Source organism: Pinus tabuliformis, chromosome 6 (genome assembly GCF_031772625.1).
Source record: "Pinus tabuliformis cultivar Carrire ecotype Pingquan chromosome 6, CPIR1, whole genome shotgun sequence".
NCBI lineage: Eukaryota > Viridiplantae > Streptophyta > Pinopsida > Pinales > Pinaceae > Pinus > Pinus tabuliformis.
Window position 1 is genome coordinate 172,775,336 of NC_142292.1, and position 15,232 is coordinate 172,790,567.

Here is a 15,232-nt window from a genome sequence, read left to right on the forward strand (position 1 = left end):
ATTTGAATTTTTGTCATCGAAACTGAACCTTTGATCTTTTCTCCCCAAGGGAAAATGAGGATGCCGTAAAGGCGGTGAAAACAAAAAATACCAAAAATTCTTACACGGTCATATGCGGTAGAGGGGCGTTGGTGGGTAATGATCCGCGTTATCTCCGTTTCACACAGTTGCTACCAAGTTTAATGTCAATATATACAGGCGGGTGACCGCGTCGTGAAGAGTGCGTCACTCAGTACTCTTGCTTCGACGGAGACTGAAATTAAAAATTGGCTTCTTAATGTCAATACAGGCGGCATTCATGACTGGGTCACTCACTCTTGGCTTGGCTTGGGTGGGGAGACTTGTATTAAAATCGGAAATGGCATATGGCCGCTACGTTATAAAAGGAAAAGGAAGAACGTTCAAAATTCATTCTTCATCGAACTACTCACTGCAGAATCTTCTATCATTTAAGCGGAGCGGAGGAAGCATCGAATTATCGTAAGGAAGAAAAGAAAAGAAAAGAGTTGCAGGCATGGAATCCTTTCCGGCGTTAGCCCTTGCAGTACTGGTGATCTTGTCATACGCGAATAGTATTGTTATTGTGCGCGCAGGTGATCCAGATCCTTTACAAGACATTTGCGTCGCTGATTTAAAGAGCAAAGGTAATTTGCATTTGATGATTGTGTATTTCTATTTCTGATGCGTTTGCGATCAATACTGTGATCATCTAAATGTTGTTTTAATTTGATTTATGATGCAGTTATTGTGAACGGATTCCCGTGCAAGGATGCGGCCATGGTTACAGCAAAGGACTTCATGTTGAGGGGCCTAGATAAAGCGGGAGATACAAGTAACATGTTGGGATTTAACGTAACGCCAGCCTCTGTCATGGAGCTACCAGGCCTGAACACCTTAGGAATCTCCATGGTTCGGATTGATTTCGCTACTCCTCTCGGCCTCGTTCCCCCTCACATACATCCGCGGGCCACCGAAATCTTGGTGGTCATCGAGGGTACTCTTTCAGTTGGTTTCATCACCACTAACAACACATTGATCGCCACAAAGCTTGAGAAGGGAGACGTGTTCGTGTTCCCCAAAGGCCTTGTGCACTTCCAACTCAACATTGGCTCTGTCAACGCAGTGGCCATCTCTGGACTGAGCAGCCAGAATCCAGGAACTCAGCTGGTGGCCAACGCACTGTTCGGGGCCTCTCCCCCTGTTGATGCCTCCGTTCTTGCCAGAGCTTTCCAGATCGATACCAAGCTCGTCCACCGTCTCCAAAACAAATTCAAGTCCACCTCCTGATCTCATGACGACGTCACTTCTCGTTTGCATGAATCATAATAGAACAGATTTGGTCTTTCGTTGATATTTATATAAAAAAATAAAACCCCTCTCCTACTCTCAGGGTGACGGAGTAATAGGTAGTCATTCTTATCTAATAATATGTATGGTACCCCATAAATGGAGGGTCAATATTGCAAATCCGCGGTGTTTGTTTGGATTAATAAATTTCACAGCTTTAATTTCATATCCTGTAGACTTCCTTGCAATTTGGTGGTTATATTATATAATAAAAAGGATAATGAAATTCATTCCATTCCACCGTCATTCATATTTTCTCCACTTATTTTTGTTCTCCTATGCATGAATTAGACGTTCAATTTGTTTATCTTGTTGTTATGTTTGAGCACACTATGAAATGTTAACTAAACCTCAATTCGAGGAACAAATATCTTGCGAGTGTTCCTCGTCATTTCTTCCATAGGTCATCATCTGCTTTCCCTAGGTTCTATGTTGCGGGTAAGCGTTGATAAAGTTGTATACATAAGTTTTGTGGATATGCAAAACACACTCCGATCTTTCTGTATTTAATATTTTAAATTAAATTTTAATTATAAATAAATAGTTTTAAAATTCATACGAAAATGGTAGCTCTCGTAAAACGTTTATTTGATTTTGATAAAAGTTTTAGGAGTTGTCTTTAGTGTGATTTTTTTGGAACCTTTTGTGATGGTGTTTTTTGGTGTAATTGCAGGAATTGATTGAAAACACAAGTTTGATGGGTAATCCAGTGCAATCGAAGTGCCGTTAGGGTTTTCCAGGGGGCTGAATCTACATATACAATCAAAAAACTAGTTTAAATAACACAAATCAAGATTTCACCTCAAATTTTTTCACCGGATTCTGGCACCTTTCTAGGGTGATGAATCCATATATACAGCGAAAAAACTAGTTTAAACAACACAAATCAAGATTTCACCTTCACTAGTTTAAACAACACAAATCAAGATTTCACCTCAAATTTTTCCACCGGATTTTGGCATCGGAAAGTCCAAAAAGTCAAGACAACTCCAATTTTTTATACATTCTGTTTGGTTATACAGAAATATGTAGAACCGATTAATTGATATTATTTTCCTCTTTCTACATTACTTCATTTGAATTTTTCCATTTTTAGATATTATAAAGAATTTAAATATTAGATGTGTAATTATTTTGGAGCATGTATAATAAATGTAAAAAAACTATAATAAAAATTCAATTAAAATTAATTTTGGTTGTAAGAATAATAAATGTGATGTGTCTGTTTTTTTATTGAAAAATGTGAGTTATATGATACTTAGAGTAAGTTTGAAATCATTTTATTATATTTTTTATAATAATTGAGAAAATTTTAAGGATTTATATTTGGGGAAATTTTTAGGGTCTAAATTTTGCAGATGGGCTAATTTTCCCTCTATGTCCCTCTCCATAGAGGGAAAATTATTTTTCTGTTTTTGTTAAAACAATTAACCAAATTTTGTAGGATAAAACTATTTTACCTCAAAAACTACCAAAATTTTTTAGGGGACTATATCAAATCATTATAAAAAAATCACCAAACATTTTACAAATTACATATTAGGGGATTAGCCAATGTGTTTACATTCTAACAAAAAATTCCATCTTTCATATTTTCCATACTATATTTATCTTAGAGTCCAAAACATTTATTTCTTATCATAATTTCTCGAATTTGGTGATAAAAATGGGAAAGTTGAAGAAACTAAACACACATGAAATAGAAACTGCAACTACAGTTGCTATCTACTCATGAAAATATGAAAGCCCAGTTGCTATCTACTCATGCAAATATGAAAGCCGAGTGGGATGATATCCACCTCTGGCTGATCATTTCTGTTTATAGAAAAAGTAGAGTTGGTTACATTAGTTATATAATTATTTTTCCAAAAATTTAGAGGCCGAGGCAGTGTGATCCCAGGCGGTGGTAACTGTTGGAAATTGAAGAGTCATGGCGGTGTCCAAGGAGGCGACGACGATGGAAGATAACACACGGTGGAATAATTACTTTTACGTTCTCCCTCTTAATTATTTCACCAAAAACAAAAACAAAAAAATTCTTATTTCATCAAAATGTAGTTACATCATACATAAGGATAGGACTGAATGCATTACATAGAAAAGGACAAAAAGCTTATGTGTTCTCAGCCCTATTTGATAATCGATGGACCACATTCACACAGGCCAATGATAGATTTTTTATTATATGGATGCTGAATTTACATGTGAGAAATTTCTTTACAGAGGTCGACCGTCTACGCTTTTACCGGACTTTATACCGTTCGCAAGGAACAAGTATTACCGGAGGCTACCTGGCAATAGACAGACTCTGCCTCAGAAATTACAGACAAACTCTCAGACTTTCCTAATGGTTCAGCCACTTTAGGTTCTCATCAGTGCCGAGCACACTGATGCGCAGGCTTCCAAACCAGACTCTAGGACTTACAAAACTCTTCGTGATGCAAGCAGATCAGACACAAATGTCCGCAGATGCAGAGCAGGAAAAGTTTATGACTCTAAACTCAGACTCTCTCCCAACTCGAATGAATCTTACTTCGCAGCTAGGTCTTATTTATAAGCTGGAAGGGAACAAACATTCATGAGTGGGCTTTGTACAGACTGATGACTCAAAATAAAAGTACTCAGACAGATCTGGATAAACCGCCGAAAGCAAGATTCGGGCATAGGACAATATCGTCCTATGTTATCTCGTCCCTACTCTTTATCAGAGAGCCCGAGGCATGTGGGGACTGAATCTTAGTACCAACAAACTATTTACACAGAGGAAATTCATAAGTGAACCCTCGAAAGACTAAAATGACATAGAAGATGAGATTTGCAAATCTCAAAGTTGTACAAAGTGGAGATTCCAGAGCGAGGGAATCCACGAAAGCTCGTCCGGCACCATAGTCGGCCAGAAAGACAACACTCAGTCCATCGTATAATATTCTATCTGTGGATGTGTATAATGCTGATATCTGAACCTTTCTATCAGAGAATTATTAAAGTATTGTACTCTTATTTCCTCCTCTGATTCCCATGTTTGTGAAATATTTTGATTAGGTGGTTCTAAAAAGTTGATGGGTTGGAAAGGATTTGAAGTGATATCGACCTGATGGTGGAAATCTTAATAATTAGTACTAGGAGATATCATTCGTGCCTTGTATTGGTTTGTGACAAACCCTCTAATGTGACCACAACGTCGGATTGCTTGCAGGAAAGACAGATCATTTATGTCGGCAACGTCTTCAACGGTCTTGTATACTATTCCATTCATATGGGAAAATGGTTCACTGAAACCAGGGATTTTAAGCATATGGAGTGTATATGGCTTGATAATTAAAGCTGAAAGACCATATATCTGCCACCACTCAATGAACCAATCTGGCGTAGGATCTTCTTGTTCTAAGGCTTCTGCTGTCATACCTTCAAATATAAATGAAGACTGTATGGAATAAAATAAATTGGCTGAGCAATTTTGGAGATTGATAGCTGCGTAGAAACATTCCTTTTGCCTGTCCGGGTCATAATCTTCTCTGTGAAGAGGGTTATCAAACCTTCTAAGTGTGATGTGGCAACTTGTCATCTGATCATCATCCTCATCATCTCTCTCAAGAGTATAGTGTATGTTGTCAATGTATTCCAAATATTTTAAAGCACCCATTGATTCTTGATTCATTTCATCTTGCATTGTTTCTGTCCATAGATAAGGAATATCTTCTCGATGTCTGATTTCTTTGATCGGGTACCAATCTACATCATTGATCAGTACTGGAGTTTCAAGCATATAACTTACCCAACCATTTGGCGTTTCTATTTCAACAGTGCTTTCCCTTCTTCTGATATAATTGCAATGTAGACTTAAAATTGAATGTTCTGACAGAAATTCTCTACTCAACATATCTACAAAATTGTTCTTATCACCTTTAACAAATTCAACATCAAAATTATACTGGCTCAACTGCATGATCCATCTGACCATAGCAGCATCCTCAAAATCACATTTGTGAATTGCAAATTTTAATGCCTGGCAGTCTGTTTTAACAGTAAATTTGGTGTAGATAACAAAATCCCTAAACTTTTCTATTCCCAAACAAACTGCTCTGAGTTATTTCTTCAGACTTGACCAATTCAATTGATTTTTGGCCCATAATCTAGATGCATATTGGCAGACTTCGATATCACTTTTGCTGCTTGGATTCTTCTGACATAAAACTGCTCCCCATCCTTCATAACTGGCATCTGTCATAATAATTTTTTCCCATTCTTCTCTGATAGGGGATAGCGGCTGAATATTTCTGACTTTTTCTTTTATTGCTCTGACTGCTTGTGTTCAGTCATTATTCCATGGAATTGGATCCTTTTGAAGCCTTTTGTTCAATAGTTTTCTTTCTTGTGCACAATGCTTCAAAAACTTAGAAATATAATTCAAACTTCCCAAAAACCTTTGCAGTTGTGTTTTGTCCTTGATTTCATCAGGGAAGTGATCAACAAAATTTAAACTTCTTTGGATTACAGTATAGGATCCGTACTGTATATTGTAACCCAAAAAGTCTATCATTGGCCGAAATAATTTCATCTTAGATTCTGATAATACTATACCCATTTCTTTGACCCTGCGAAGAAAGATTTTCAAATGCTTAACATGGTCAGCAATATTATCAGAATGAATCAATAAATCATCAATAAATTTTTTCAGGAACTCTTCCATTCCTTCAAAAGTTTCATCCATTATTCTCTGAAAATCTGAAGGAGAATTGATCAAACCGAATGGCATGATATTCCACTCATAGTGCCCCTCAGGTACAAAGAATGCAGTCTTCCATTTGTCTTCTTCCTTGATCAAACCGAATGGCATGATATTCCACTCATAGTGCCCCTCAGGTACAGAGAATGCAGTCTTCCATTTGTCTTCTTCCTTGATTCTTTTTCTGATAAGCCCCTTCTTCAAAAGATCCTTTATTTCTTCCCTGCAGAGTTTCATCTGTTCTTCATTCATGGCCACTGCTTTGGATCTTCTTAATTTTCCACTGAAGTCTTTTTTGAGAGGAAGCTCTACCTCCTGTTTCTTAATATGCCAAAATGCATTTGGATCATCTGAACAACATTCTTTAAATTGAGCAGTAAGCTATGCTATTTCAAAAGCATATTTCCCATTATCCAAATGTTCTTCTGTTTTTAATACTTCTCTTTTTACTTCCATTTTTGCCAGGAGGTTTTCCATCCTTTCTACTCTTTTAATCCTAATTGGAGAATTAGAATTGATGAATGGAAAAAAGACTTCTTTATTATCAAAATTGATAAAGTAACCATACCTCTGAGTTTTTGTATCAAACTTTGCTCCATGCATACTAAAATTCTGAAAAAATGGTGTCCCGAGGTACATTGCACAATCCAATCCTGGAACAACAGGACAAATCAAATGAACTCCAATTTTTTCTGTAAGCAGAACATCAATTTCTGCTTCATGCTTTGTGGGGATGTCACCACTTGCAGTGATTACTCTTGGACATGTTGTTGGTCTTCTATGATGCATACCAACCACTGTATCACTTACAATATTTAACCTGGAACCAGTATCCATAAGAACTTTCCAGAATTCATACTGGTGTCCAATCTTTACCTTCATTTTGACACAATACATGACGTCTCTATTCATGCTATTGCATCCAAAATCTGTTCTTGCTATCTCTTCTTCTTCTTCTTCTTCTTTGTTATACTGTTGTTGAACTGGCCCTGAATGGTAGGTCCAGTTTTCTGTCTTCCCTGAAATAGGATCTTGTGATGAAGAAGCAAAAGGAGCTTGTGCATTTAACATCTTTAGGCTTAACTCATTGTGCCTTTCAACACACAATCTTCTATTCTCTTTGATTGTTTTTCTCAATTCTTTTATTGCCTGATGTACTGCAGGCAAAGTCTGTGGCAAGTCTTCTCCAAAATCTTCATTTCTGAATTGTCTAGTTAAAGCCTCAATAGAGAAAAGAGTAGCAGGAGGAACATACCCTTTATTTGGAGAGTTCTTTGAACTAGAAGGTGATTTCTTCAAATGTTCTGTCAGCAAAGATCTGTACATTTCTTTCATTTGCGGATCTGTAGCAGCCATCATTTGTGCAAAAATATTCTTACTGATTTCATCATAATCAGTCTTCATCATCCTGACTGCATTGCATGTACAAATATCAGGGTCATCACAATCACAGTATTTACATTCTGTACAATGGGGATCATTACAGAATTCTTCATCAGATGATTCTTCTGAATCAACAAAATTTAATTCATTTTCAGATCCTGAATCAGAAGATACCAACTCATCACAGCTACTAGGAAGATCAAATGAATTTATCTTTCCTTTCTTATTTTTGTACTGGACTTTCTTTTTAGAGGAGTCTTTCTTTTTATTTGGACAGTTTGGAGCTGTGTGGCCTTTTTTGTTACAGTTGTAACAAATTATTTCTTTATCTTTAGAAAACATCTTTGTATGCTTGTAAGGTTTTGCTTTGTAATGTTTTCTTTTTGGCTTTTCTTGGGAGATCTGGGAATTCTTTTTGAAGTGTCTTTTTCTCCTCTTATGCCCCTCAGAATTTCCAGCTTTACCAAGGTGCCATTGTTTGCAGAGTTGTTGATATCCGTGTGGCTTTTTAGGATTGGTTGCTGCTCTTGCAATCTTCATTTGTGAGCACAATTCTACAATGATTGCTTTTACAGCTTGTCTGATTATGCCAAATTTATAGTCCCCAACCTTCCCTGGTAGTTTATTGACAATAGCTGAAGAGACCCATTGGGGGAGGGATGCAACAAAAATTTCCTTCCATTTTGGCTCAGGAATGAGATCTGGAGTCAATGTATGCAATCTGTGAAGGAATTCATTAAAGTACTCATCAAAGTGTTGCATATTATGCAACTTCATGGCCAGCAAAGTAATGGTCGTAATATCATTAGTTATCTGTGGGAAACCAATGAAATTGACTGTAATAGCATAGAGTATTTTTCCTATCATGTTATTGACAGGAAAATTAGTAACAGGATCTATGTGTGTAGATCCATCTTCATTTAAAACAACAGCCTATTCCCAACCTGCAAGGAGGCTTGGATCTTTTAATGTCTCAGCTTTTAACCAAGAATCCAGTGTTCCTTCAAATCCTCCTATTATTCTCCTTGTAGCATTAATAGGACCTATATCGTCTGCAAGATAAGTTCTATAACATACAAGCATGGAATGTAAAACAAACATGATCTCAGCCTCTGTGCAATTATCAATATTCCATGAATAGGTAGAATTTGCAGACCAATCTTTATGGTATTCAGATTTCATAAGATCTCTTCTATCAGGAGCAGGGTTCCAAGTAGTCTCCCATCTTGACCTGGATGATGTAGCATTGACTTGATCTTCATTATCAGGTTGCTCCTAGTCTTTATCTGTCAAAGATAATTTATTGATACATGTTTCAAGCTCTTCAATTTGTGGTTCTGCTTCTATCTTGTGAAGAGTCATATCACCAAAGGATATTTCTGTCTTATGGAAGCTTGTATCAAAACTTTCTTCTTCTTCTCTAGTGTAGGAATCTTCAGACATGAAATTAGAAGATTCTGGTTTGCTAGATTCTTCAGTTTCTTTAGATTTCTTTATGGCAGGATGTGGACTAAAGAAACTGGGATTTGCAAACAGAGAATATGGATGAGAGGAAGTAGGCGGTGGAAAGGTTATAGAGCTGGGTGTTTTAATAAGGCTTTCCACAGAAGGAGTAATAGAATATGGGACAGAAGTCTTGGGTTCTGAAAATATAGTTGCAGATTTATAGGCCTCAACCCTAGGCTTCTTCTTCAAGGATTCTATCCCTTGAGTTACTTCCCAGACTTGTTTTTTTACAATATCTAGGGAATTACTGATCTTTACAATTTCTTTTCCATGAGCTACAGTAGCATCATGGGTCTTTTTGTCTATCTGTCCTGTTTGTAAAGATAACCTGTCAAGACTCTTAGCAAGAGCCTTGTCATTTTCTGCCAAAGTTGTAACACTGCTATTCAAACATACTGTATTGTAATCTTGTTTTCTGAGAATACTTTCCAGCATGGTCTTCATCTCAGAATTAGCAGTTTCAATATTTTCAAATTTAAAGCTGACAAATTTCTCAAGACTGGATAAAGCTAAATTTGTCCAATTAGTAGCAGCCACAGCATCTCTTGCTACTAAGTTAGAATCATCAACATGAGATGGAAGTAATTTGTAAAGTTTTCCATCTTGACTTCTTATCACAAAATTTTTCCAAGGGGGAAACTCTGTGTCTGTTTCTAAAAGGCTTCCATCAAGGAGTTCCCACTTGTGCTTATTTGGGGTCCCGGACCTCATCATGTTTACTTGCAACTGAGAACAAATCTTTCTTAGTAGTTTTTCTCCTTCAATTTGAACAGCAATCAGAGATCTGGGAATGTTTGGTTTATTTAGCATACTCTGAATTTTTGACTGAAAAACATGTGCTTTCAAAGGAGGAGGAATCACTACTGGATTTTCTTTCATCTTTTCTTCTACAAATTTTTCTGGATCCTTGATTCTTTTCTGTTTAGCCTGGTTCCTGAATTGTTTCATCAAGGAATGTTCTATTATATTTGCAGAAGGATAATACCATTCATAGAATGATATCCATTGATTTTCTGCCTTCATCCATTCTTTCCATTTTTCAACATTCTGTCTGTTGAAGGCAGGACGATCATTTCTTGGAAGAAGCATTACTTCTTCAAAATACAAATGTTCTTTTTCATGTGTGAACATATCCCAATTGAACATTTTCTTTTTCCATTGATCATCAAGATCATATGGACTGATTCCTTTAAAAATCTTTAAAAGTACGATTATCTCTGAATTAGAAGGAATTTCTACCTGCTTTGGAATTTTATCAATGGGATTTCTTCTGTATTCAGGAATAGGTGAAGAATCAACATAACCTAAACCATAGGTAGAAGAACTGGATACAGTATGTACAAGTAGCTCTTCTTGTGGATTGAAAAATACAACCTTTTTGTAACTTTCTTCAGAAGAGTCAGACGGAGGAGTAAATCTGATCATGTTTATCCTATGACGGTCTGATGACTCCCCATGTGGAGTTGGTGGTTCTGAAGAAAATTGACAGAAAGTCTTGGAGCAGTGCGGATGATCACAGACTGAACTAAAAGGCTGAGATGGGCTTGGCTGTGAAAACATTCTTCTGATAGAATCATACACTGCTTGGTCTATTACAAACTGTGGAGGTGCAGAAGACTGACCAGGATGTAACTGACTGATTGTAGTAGGAATTGCAGAGACAGAAGTAGAGGGTCCTTCATGCTGAAATGTGTTAATTCTGGGAAATCGTGTGGTAACCTTTCCATCTATCTCTGTTATTATTGATTGTGCAGCAGCAACAGGTTTCTTTGTGGGTTTCCCCCAATTGGTTACCCAATCATCAGGAGGACATAAATCATTTCGGGAAACATAGACTGGTGCTACAGGATTACAAGATGAATCATACTGGATAAGAGTGACTCGGCCTTCATCTTTATCAGGGGTATGCAAAACAGCAGGGATTGTTGTATTATAAAACCTAACACAAGTAATATAAAAAATGGCCAAATTTTTTGATTTTCTTTTGAAATTTTCATACCCGACAGTCTGGATACCTAAGGTTAGGCATTGCAGGACATTTGGGTCGTCAAGTGCAACAGAGAAATCTGGAAAGACATCATACTGTACAGGGCCTTCAGCAAGGCTTGTTTCAATACCACCTATCATGGCCTGTGTGAATGTGGTCCATCGATTATCAAATAGGGCTGAGAACACATAAGCTTTTTGTCCTTTTCTATGTAATGCATTCAGTCCTATCCTTACCATCCCCAGATGGACATACTGGTAACCAGCTTTGAGAGCTGATTTGATATGTTTGGCTTCGAGAAGAGATATAGTTAACATAGCATTCAAAGTTAAATCTGCTTTAATGGATTTTTCTTTGATTTTGATCTGACTAAGGGCACGGAAATTAAAAGAGGATAAATTTCTGTATACATCATGTGGAGAAACTGGTGGAAGTTTCCAGTAAACAGAAGGATCTGTTTCTTCTTGTTCTATGATAGCAGAATTACCAGAAGTAGATTCAGATCTACATAACCCTTCTAGTGCAGATTTTGATTTTTCTTCATCTTTCATAGTTCTAAAGTGCTTAGTTCCAAAAATAGACTCAGAAGATTCAGCTGAAGAATGTCTAGGAGCATCCATTTTAGAATAGATAAATACCCGTTCAAAAGTCTTGCAGAAAATGATGAGAAGAATTGCGGCCTTCTTTTGAAAGAGAAATTGCGGCAAATTCTCGTCCAACGTCTTCAATGCTCTCCAACGCCAACTCCGGCAACAACGAGCTCGAACGCTATTCAGGACTCAAGCGAATTTTTTTCACTCAAACAATATCTCACAGCAAAATATCAACTCAAACAATACTTGGCTCTGATACCATCTCTTTTAGGACCTTTTACAGATAATAAGAACAGCAAGATTGCGGAATCATGAACATGAACTGGAATTTTATTATATGGATGCTGAATTTACATGTGAGAAATTTCTTTACAGAGGTCGACCGTCTACGCTTTTACCGGACTTTATACCGTTCGCAAGGAACAAGTATTACCGGAGGCTACCTGGCAATACTCCTATGTTTTCCCTGTGAATTGCAAACAATTCTTTACCCAAGGGTTTTGTAAATATATCTACAAACTAGTTTTCAAATCTTCAAAACTCCATACATATTTCATTATTGCTTACTGATTCTCGAATGAAGGATATCTTGTATCAATATGTTTACTCTTCTTATGGGAAACATTAATTCATGATAATGCAATAGAAGATTTGTTGTCACAAAAAGTTTGAGTTGGTTCTTTATGTTCATGCAATAACTCGTTCAAAATTGTTCTCACCCACACAGTGTGACATGTTGATGTTGTCGCTGAAACATCCTCTGCTTCAGCTGATGATAGAGTCACAATGGATTTCTTCACTAATGCCCATGAAACTGCAGCTGAACACAAATTTAACACATACCCAGACGTGCTCTTCCTATCATAAATATTGCCTGCAAAATCACTATCTGTATATCTAGTTAGTTTAAAATCTGAATCAGATGTATATAGGATACCATAATTTATTGTTCCAACAACATATCTTAAAATCCTTTTTCCAACTAGCTAATGGGTATTCTTTGGAGACTCCATGAATCTGGAAATTAAACTTACAACAAACATTATATCGGGCCTTGTTGCTGTCAAATACATAAGACTTCCAACCAATTTCTTATACAAGGTTGGGGTTACAACTGGCTTACAATTTTCCATCCTTAACCTTTTCAATATATCCTTTGCATACTTAGATTGACAAATGAAAATACCATCTTCATATTGATTTACTTAAATACAAAGAAAATATTTTATTAGGCCTAAATCAATGATATCAAATTATGTTTTCATGTTTGTCTTAAAATCATCTATTGAGAGATCTCTAGTGAAAATCAAATTATCAACATACGGGCACATAATAAATTTTTTACCTTTCCCATTTAATTTTGTATACAAAGTTGGCTCACTTGGTGATCCAAGAACATGCATCAGAATTACATATAATAGAGTTAATTAACCATGGAACTTAAAAGCACATAAAAAAATGCGGAAATAATCATAAGAACACAAAAACCATGACACAATGATTTGATTACAGAGTTCGTCCAATTTGGATTACGTCTCCCGGTCCTGCTCAATAGTGGGGAGGCCTTCCTTTTATTAGTGGCATAAAAGAGATAAAAGTACAACAACAAGCAATTTCAACCCTTATACCTCCAAGCTGATAGATGGGTTGAGAATGGAGAGCCTAGTTTTGAAAAGAGACAATACCACTGAACTCCTGGCGAAAAATAGTGCAAAAACGCCTATCCAAACTCTCAATTTGGATAACCGGGCCTTCTGCAACCTTCTCGAAACCTACCTGCTGCTCAAGGCAAGCTTCCGACCTGCTGCCAGGGTTAGGGTCTGTTGTATGCATTGAAATCTATGTATTTGACCAGTCCTCCCCTGCCTTTCTCCGACACAACAGTCATATATATAAGATCATGGTGGCATCCCTCAAAATCGGGGTAGTTTCAACATAATACCCAAGGTTACCAGGCGGGAGCGGCGCTGAAGGATTCACGACAACCACCCTTCTGCAACAGTAAGCCATTGTCTAGCAACCCATTTTAATGCCGCATGACTCTTGGCAGTGGGTTCATTAGCGGTTCCAGCTTATTGACGGACAGTCTAATTCCTAGACACAACATCGTGCGATAACTATGGACCCAACAAGAAGATTCACAATATAACATAATGTCTTCACGTCCGACACTCCCGTCGCATTATCGGAATCAGTGTGAAACCCTTCGCGCAATGGTTAGCACCCTACAACACCTGTGGACTCACCAGTTTTATTAGTCACACTATATAATATTTTGGGTCTTGGACCCTTATCGCAGTATCACAATCGGCGCCCACCCCAAAATCGTAATCGACACTTTTCCCCTAAACCATATCGCAAGCACCAACCCTTGATTGTGATATGTGATGTATATCACATCACAACTAAGTCCTGTTGGGGCCGATTTGTAACTCCTCTAGCCTGCAATATGTGATATCACAATCACAGTTAGGGACTCCAGGGGCTGATTCTTCCTTAAGCGCTCCTCCTTTTCACCGATATGCGATATGCGAGTTCCAATGGCTTCCTGCCACATGGCGCTCCCTTATTCGTTGAAACTATGCCATGTCATCTTCTCCCTGCTACATGGACAAGTCAAACTCAAACTTTGACTTGCTCTAACTTTGTCATCTAGACTCGGATTTGAGTGTCGTTTGCACCATTGGAATCAGGATGACGAGCACTTCAATCTGATGCTAAGCTTATCTAGATTCTGCCACTTTGAGTTTTGAGCCTTTTGTCATGCCATTGGTACTTTTCTTAAGATCCACCTGGATCAATCCTCCCCACTAAAAGCTTTTGGACCACCAAAAGACTTTTCAGTCAATTGGTAAGCGAGGAAATTTCTCCCTCACTTTTTCCTTCTCCATCCATTGAGCTTTGCTTGGATACATTCCTTTCAAGCCAACACGAATGTACTCCACATCTCCCCATTGTGAAGTTTTGGTCCTCTGGTTGAGTATGATATATTCGGGCAACTTATCTAGATACTCGGCTGCAAAATCATCCACTGTATAAATTTGTGAAACCTCCTTGGTATCCATAATCAATGGAGGTTCATAATTCTTCAGGTTTTCCACATTTACCACAGAGTACATTTGCATATAAGTAGGCAAGTCAAGACGAAAAACATTGTCTCCAATCTTTGCCAATATGGTGAAGGGACCATATCTAATGGGTCTCAGTTTCTTCCCTTCTCCCTTCATCCTATATTTGCTGATATGGAGCCATACCTTGTCCCCAACTTGAAACTGATGGTCAACTTGGTGCTTATCATGTCGAGCTTTATATCGAGCTTGACTCTTCTCCAACTGCTCCTGCACTTCCTGATGAATTACCTATATCCGTTGAATGAACTTCCGTTCTTTGTCCCTATAATCTCATCCATTTCCATCCTCCTCTTTCTCAAAGATGATGTCCAAGGGATCTCTGGGTAAATAGCCAAAAAATGTCTCAAATGGTGAGATCTGTGTAGATGAATGTTCTGCTCGATTGTATGCACGTTGCACATAAGGAAGTTGTTCATCATACAACTTGGGATGTTTCCCACAATAGCCGCACAACAAATGTACCACGGTGTGGTTGACAACCTCTGTCCGTCAATCGATATGTGGATGAAATTCCGTACTTCTTTTTAGCTTGGTGTCCATCATTCTCCACAAGCTAGCC

General features: G+C 37.6%; 1 protein-coding gene across 1 annotated transcript; it reads left to right on the forward strand.

Moving 5' to 3' along the window:
* Positions 1-500: 500 nt before the first annotated feature.
* Positions 501-1,513, forward strand: LOC149257961 (putative germin-like protein 2-1). Its single transcript, XM_089370474.1, has 2 exons — positions 501-644; positions 743-1,513. The coding sequence occupies exons 1-2, from the start codon at positions 515-517 to the stop codon at positions 1,285-1,287; spliced, it is 675 nt and encodes a 224-aa protein (XP_089226600.1). The 5' UTR covers positions 501-514; the 3' UTR covers positions 1,288-1,513.
* Positions 1,514-15,232: the final 13,719 nt, after the last annotated feature.

Coding starts and splice junctions, on each gene's coding strand:
- LOC149257961 (XM_089370474.1), top strand. CDS start 515: ATGGAATCCTTTCCGGCGTTAGCCCTTGCAGTACTGGTGATCTTGTCA. Junction 645..742: donor CGCTGATTTAAAGAGCAAAG/GTAATTTGCATT, acceptor TTTATGATGCAG/TTATTGTGAACGGATTCCCG.